At 44.5% G+C, this 7,500-nt stretch overlaps 1 protein-coding gene across 1 annotated transcript in view; it reads left to right on the top strand.

The window, feature by feature from the left end:
- LOC125047893 (Down syndrome cell adhesion molecule-like protein Dscam2) overlaps positions 1-7,500 on the top strand; it is a 76,924-nt gene that overhangs the window by 53,911 nt on the left and 15,513 nt on the right. Inside the window, exons 16-19 of the mRNA XM_047646440.1 lie at positions 2,624-2,743; positions 3,193-3,366; positions 4,795-4,942; positions 6,827-6,843. Of these exons, the coding sequence (XP_047502396.1) occupies positions 2,624-2,743; positions 3,193-3,366; positions 4,795-4,942; positions 6,827-6,843 (459 nt within the window). The remainder of the gene's footprint in view (positions 1-2,623; positions 2,744-3,192; positions 3,367-4,794; positions 4,943-6,826; positions 6,844-7,500) is intronic.

Here is a 7,500-nt window from a genome sequence, read left to right as displayed (position 1 = left end):
TGAGTGTAGAGTACCTTGGCGCACCAAAGCAGCCGTCACCACAACTGTTGCTTTAGAGCTTGTCTGTTTCCAATCAGCTTTTCTATATAACATGAGCACCACTTTGCATACACCAGCACACTCGAGTCAGAGGTTGGTATGCTGCCTTTCTGACTCAGCACTGAACACTCAGCACCATTTTTTTTTTTTTCTTTCTCCTTTCCAATTTCAGAAAGACGGATCAACTGCTGAGCAGAAGTCTTCCTCGACTCTTAGTATTCACGTATCCACTAATATTTAAAAAAATGTATACTGATTATTATCATCACTTAATTTCTTGATGTACCTGTACCTGTATTATATCAAACCTGCAATCATTATGAACTCCATGACATATTTCACTTTACAGTCTCCTTTATAAGTGCCTTTATAAATGTCTCCCCCATTTAACTTCCATCCTAAAAGCCTATCGTCCTGATACTTGTACCCCCTTACACCTGTGAATCGACTTACTCAGTGTGTATTGAAAGCTAGCATTTGGCGTTCGTGTTATAGTATTGATTAAATTGTTATTATGAGAACTACGGTTACTGGCTATACTAGCATAACGTTATGGTAACCTTACTCTTTATTTATCTTCATTTTCCCCGCAATATATTACGAAAATGAAATTGCATTTAGCTGGGAAAAGAAATAGAAGGTTTAAAATTCTGACTTTGAGATTCTAGCGCTTGATAATAAGACTTTCAGATCCTGTTTCCCAAGAGCATCTTCTGGATTAAGATCACTTTTTTCCCCTTCGTCTTTTTTTTGTGATTTTTCATTTCTCTTCCTGATTTTTGTTTACTTCAAGAAGGCTTATATCTCCTCCCACTTTCTCCTAACTGATGGTTACACCATTTTCCACTCCATGATAATGATGAGCTGGGTGATTCCCTCCCCCCTCCTCTCCCCTACTCGCTCCCTCCCTCCCACTACTCAATTCCCTGCTTTTCGCTCCTCCTCCCTCTTTCCTCACACGTTTTCCTTTCCCTCGCCATCACAACGTATTCCCCTTCGTCTCTGTTTATCTCTCCCTCTTCATTACCTTCCCTTCTATCCCTTTCTCCTTTGTATCACCTCTCCTACCCTCCCCCCTCCCTTTTCCCCTGTCAACCAACATCTTCAACATCTACCATCACCCTCTGAACTTTCCTCCATCTCTTCTCCACCACTCTTCACCACCACCCCCTCTTTCCCTCCCCTCTTTTCCCCTCCTTTCCCTTTCCTTATCTCCCCCTCCCCTCTCCAGACCACCGTCTCTCTCCCTCATCCCCCACAGCCACTCCAACAAACCCCTCCTCACTCCATCCCCCCTTCCCCCATCCCCCTTCCCATTTTCTCCCCTCCTGCCTCTCCCCACTCCATCCCTCATTCCTCCACCCCTCCTTCCTTTCCACCCATTCCCCCTCCTTTCCCCATCATCATCCCCTCCTTCCCCTTCCCTCCTCCACCCTTCCACTCTCCTTCCCCCCCTCCCCCACCCATTCTCTTTCCCCACCCCTCTTATCCCCCACTCCTTCCGCCCCTCCCCCCCACCCATTCTCATTTCCCCCCTCCCCCCACACCCTTTCCCCCCCACCCCCCTCATCCCGGATTTCGCCTCGCCTGCTAATTGGCACCGCGCTGGCTAATCTGCTCTCGTCTCTTGATCTGGAAAGAATCCGAGGGTTTCACAATTAGTGCCAAAACGAACGGAGGTTTCCAGTGTCGCGAGGTTTCAGAGGTAAATCTTACGTCAGGCTCCCACTGGAGGAGATACATTATTACTGTTGTTTTTATTTTACTTTATATTCATTTATTTTATTTATTTATTTATTCATTTATGTTTTAAGATCGAAAATGAAGTGAAAGCTGTGTTTCTTTTTTCATATGAAGATAGAGATGAGGTATCGGCGCGTCGTAAATCGTTATATTTTTGATAGTTTTATTTATCTATTTATCGATTAATCTGTTTTCAGCATGGTTTTTACTTGTTTATTCATTTATTGTCTATTTTCTTCGTGGTTTAAGGATAAGTTTAGTTCTTTGTTAATGGTCAAGTCAGTTCGGTATTCACCACAAATATTCGTTATCCGTCAATCCTTCAGTATTTATCGTAACCTCTAAATTGGCCTTCCATTTACCCAACGACTTTATCCATTATCCTTACCGACCAAGCGTTACTGATAAGCTTTACCCCACAAACTTTACTCATAGATTTATTCATAGTCTAACTCATGTTCTTACCTATCAGTTTTATTCATGAACTCATGAATGATTACTCATTCGTAATCAACGTCACGCATCAGTTTATTGAATATTTCCCTTCTATTCCTACCTATCAGATTTACCCATCAGCATCACCCGTTTTTCTATACTTTGATTTATTTTCTTACCCATCCGTGTGACTCACCACGACATTACCCATCGATTGATTCATTATCTAACTCATGTTCATACGCACCAAAGTTTACCCATCAATCTATTCGTTATCATTTACTTACCCACCAGTCTTACCCACCAAGCGAGTCTATTCAAACGTGCGCCAACCCACAACTCCCCGCCCACTTCAGCCCCCAACCCCGTCCAATACTAACGCCCATTTCCATCAAACCGCCCACAGTTCCTCCTCGGTGGGTGACAGAACCGGCTGACGTCAGCGTGGTTCGAGGGCGTGATGTGGTTCTCCCGTGCCAGACCGAGGGCTTCCCGCCGCCCACGGTTGTCTGGAGAAAAGCACATGGTAAGTGTGGGCGTTTTCCGATGCGCTATAGAGCCGTGATAGCATGGGCGTGGTTATGGGGATGTGGGGGTTATTTGTGTTGATATATCGTCTGTTTTAATTGTTTGTTGGTGTTATAATCTGTGAATTTGTCATCTTTTTTGTAAGATTTTATGCTTATAATAGTGTTGTTATTGGTTTGACAATGATGATGAAAATAATGATAATGAAAATGATGATCATGAAGATGATGTTGATGATGATAATGATTATAACAAAGACATTAATAACTACAACTGTGAACGAGATTTTATGATCACGGTTCAAAAAACAATAATAATGATAACAATGATAGTACCATAGCCAAAAATCAATCACGATTTAACTAAACCCTGATTTATTCCACGCTCAAAATACCTCACCTTATTCTCGCAAATTTCTCCCTCTCCCTCAAGCATCCTTGCCTACAGGAAACGCCCCCGGGACCTATCGCGACCTGCTAGGCACTCCAGGCGTCCAGCAGCTCGCCAACGGCTCCCTGTTCCTGACGCAGGTGACGAAGGAGGACGAGGGAAGGTACCTATGCGAGGCCACGAACACCATCGGCGCCGGGCTGAGCAAGGTTGTCAAGATCACTGTCAATGGTGAGTTTCGTGACGGCGCTAAGTGAAAGTCATAGGTCTCGGAACGCCTTTGGACGCGAGGGCACTCTTGCGTTGCTTGGCTGCTTCGGTGTTAATGGGTTTATTTCATTTTAAATCTTTTTTACTTAACTATTGTTGTTGTTTTTTGAATGTGTGTGTGTGGGGGGGGGGGGGGGGCTGATTTAGAGTTAAAGGGTCGATCCATTTTTGTTTAGTTTATTTTGGGCGGTCAGAGTACTTTTATCTTTATACTATGAATTTAAGATAAACTATAGATAAGGAAAGAAAGAAAGAAGAAAATGAATATTAAGTATCTGATCTGTATCACCCTGGATTTAATATGTGACTACTTTTCTGTAAGTTTTGTAAGTCTTCGATAAGGAATGTTGTTGCTTATTTGGTTAAGCGTTTTAAACTATTTGATACTTTTTTTCTTTTTCTTTTTTTATACTGGCGTCAAAGTAGTGAATTAGCTTTATATGAGAGAGAGGAAAGATACATTTTTAATGAGTTCAGTTCCTAGAACACTTAAATGTTCATCCTATTATGTTGCTTTCAATTGTTTTAATATTCCAGCAGGAAACTTGTGTATAAATACTTCACCTCCAGACATGTACTCTTACACATACACACACACATACACACACGCACGCACGCACGCACGCACGCACACACGCATGCACGCACACACACACACACACACACACACACACACATACATACACACACACACACACACACACACACACACACACACACACACACACACACACACACGCACGCACGCACGCACACACACACACACACACATACACACACAAGAATAAAGACAACTCACAAATACATTTAATAAACACAAAACACACATTTTCGGCAAAGAAGATAAAAGCCAAATTCCAACAAAAATCCATGAAAAATCCATCTGTGTTTCTCCTCCAAATCAACCATTTTGCACACCGTTCACTGTTCAACGTTTACTGTTCATCATTCATTGTTCATTGTTCACCGTTTACTGTTAATCCTTCACTGTTCATCATTCACCCTTCACTGTTCACCGTTTACTGTTCATCATTCACCATTCACTGTTCACCCTTTTCTGTTAATCCTTCACTGTTCATCATTCACCGTTCACTGTTCACCGTTTACTGTTCATCATTCACCATTCACTGTTCACCCTTTACTGTTAATCCTTCACTGTTCACCGTTTACTGTTAATCCTTCACTGTTCATCATTCACCGTTCACTGTTCACCGTTACTGTTCATCCTTCACCATTCACTGTTCACCCTTTACTGTTAATCCTTCACTGTTCATCATTCACCATTCACTGTTCACCCTTTACTGTTCATCATTAACTGTTCACTGTTCACCCTTCACTGTTCATCATCCGCCATTCACTGTTCACCGTCCCCCCGTTGTTCCGCCGCAGCCCCCCCGAGGTTCAGCAGCCACAGAGAGAACGTAAGCGTGGGCAGCGGGACCAACGCCATCCTACGGTGCCCTGTTTCCGGCGACCAGCCTATGAAGGTGTCCTGGCATAAGGATGGCAGAATCGTCACGCCGTCGGAATCCTACAGGTAAGAGGGAGGTCGTGGGGATCTACAGGTAAAAGGGAGGTCGTGGGGATCTACAGGTAAAAGGGAGGTCGTGGGGATCTGCAGGTAAGAGGGAGGTCGTGGGGATCTGCAGGTAAGAGGGAGGTCGTGGGGATCTACAGGTAAGAGGGAGGTCGTGGGGATCCTACAGGTGAAAGGGAGGTCGTGGGGATCATCAGGTAAGAGGGAGGTCGTGGGGATATATCAGATAAGAGGGAGGTCGTGGGGATCTACAGGTAAGAGGGAGGTCGTGGGGATCCTACAGGTGAAAGGGAGGTCGTGGGGATCATCAGGTAAGAGGGAGGTCGTGGGGAGCTGCAGGTAAGAGGGAGGTCGTGGGGATCATCAGGTAAGAGGGAGGTCGTGGGGATCTACAGGTAAGAGGGAGGTCGTGGGGATCTACAGGTAAATGGGAGGTCGTGGGGATCTACAGGTAAGAGGAAGGTCGTGGGGATCTACAGGTAAGAGGAAGGTCGTGGGGATCTACAGGTAAGAGGGAGGTCGTGGGGATCTACAGGTAAAAGGGAGGTCGTGGGGATCTACAGGTAAGAGGGAGGTCGTGGGGATCTACAGGTAAATGGGAGGTCGTGGGGATCTACAGGTAAGAGGAAGGTCGTGGGGATCTACAGGTAAGAGGAAGGTCGTGGGGATCTACAGGTAAAAGGGAGGTCGTGGGGATCTACAGGTAAAAGGGAGGTCGTGGGGATCTACAGGTAAGAGGGAGGTCGTGGGGATCTACAGGTAAAAGGGAGGTCGTGGGGATCTACAGGTAAGAGGGAGGTCGTGGGGATCTACAGGTAAGAGGGAGGTCGTGGGGATCTGCAGGCAAAAGGGAGGTCGTGGGGATCTGCAGGTAAAAGGGAGGTCGTGGGGATCTATAGGTAAGAGGGAGGTCGTGGGTATCTACAGGTCAAAGGGAGGTCGTGGGGATCTACAGGTAAGAGGGAGGTCGTGGGGATCTACAGGTAAAAGGGAGGTCGTGGGGATCTACAGGTAAGAGGAAGGTCGTGGGGATCTACAGGTAAAAGGGAGGTCGTGGGGATCTACAGGTAAGAGGGAGGTCGTGGGGATCTACAGGTAAGAGGGAGGTCGTGGAAATCTACAGGTAAAAGGGAGGTCGTGGGGATCTACAGGTAAAAGGGAGGTCGTGGGGATCTACAGGTAAGAGGAAGGTCGTGGGGATCTACAGGTAAGAGGGAGGTCGTAAGGGTCAGCAGGTAAGAGGGAGGTCGTGGAAATCTACAGGTAAAAGGGAGGTCGTGGGGATCTACAGGTAAGAGGGAGGTCGTGGGGATCTACAGGTAAAAGGGAGGTCGTGGGGATCTACAGGTAAGAGGGAGGTCGTGGGGATCTACAGATAAGAGGGAGGTCGTGGGGATCTACAGGTAAAAGGGAGGTCGTGGGGATCTACAGGTAAGAGGAAGGTCGTGGGGATCTACAGGTAAAAGGGAGGTCGTGGGGATCTACAGGTAAGAGGGAGGTCGTGGGGATCTACAGGTACAAGGGAGGTCGTAGAAAATTACAGGTGAGAAGGGGAGGTCATTTGTTAACCGTTTCACTCTGTTGCTAAGTGAGTTGAACTTCCTCTTAGATTCGTATATTGATATTTGGGATACGGGAAAAGATATGAAATATGTTAATAAAAAATGCATTCTCTATCTATTCACATTTAAAAGTGATTTTTTGACAATTTAGAATGTTAAAAAGCAATAAATATTAAGACTACTATTGCATTATGCATAGATCTATCAGTATGTCGGAAACATCTCAAATTTGTTTCTTTCAAATAATATAAAAAATAAGATATATTTTTCGCAAAATAGCGCGTCTGGCGATTCCAATGATTTTGAGAATTCCCGCCTTCAGTAATTTTACAAGGCAGAGCAAGTCGCTGAGAAGTTTCGTTTATCATGGACTAATTTTCGTCTCTCATTCGCTATGCAACCTTCTTTTTTATTATTCTCTTCCCTTTTTTCTTTTCTTTCTATTTTGAGGAGGAGGTTAAAAAACTGGCTTTTTTTTCTTTCTTTTTTTCTTTAAGGGTTTAAGCTTCCAGAAGGGGAATGAGAATGATTCGTCGGTATCAAAGCGAGATTGAAATAAATAAAAAGGATTTCAATTTCGAAATTGTGATTTGTAGATATTTTTTTTTTTTTCTTTTTGCCATTAATGCCGGGTCAAGGACAAATCTCATCGCTTGGGGTCGAGGCAGCTCTGACTCCGGTGCAGCTAATCGCTCTATTTTTGCCTTTTGCCTTTGTAAGAGTGTTTCGAATTGATGTTGCGTGGATACAGACACATCAACATTTAAAAAACGCTTTTGGAATGCACATACCCTAAATATTGTGGTGGGCAGAGGAGAGAGAAAAGAGAAGAGAGAAGAGAGAGAGAGAGAGAAAAGGGGGCCCCGAACAAGGATCAAGTTGCAAGAAAGAGCCAAAAAAACGAGAAGAAACATAGAGAGAGAGAAAGAGAAGAGAGAGAAAATAGATAGATAGATAGATAGAAGATAGAGAGAGAGAGAGAGAAGAAAGAGAAAA

The sequence above is a fragment of the Penaeus chinensis genome, chromosome 42, assembly GCF_019202785.1.
Source record: "Penaeus chinensis breed Huanghai No. 1 chromosome 42, ASM1920278v2, whole genome shotgun sequence".
Lineage (NCBI taxonomy): Eukaryota > Metazoa > Arthropoda > Malacostraca > Decapoda > Penaeidae > Penaeus > Penaeus chinensis.
This window is presented reverse-complemented; position numbering and strand designations above follow the sequence as displayed.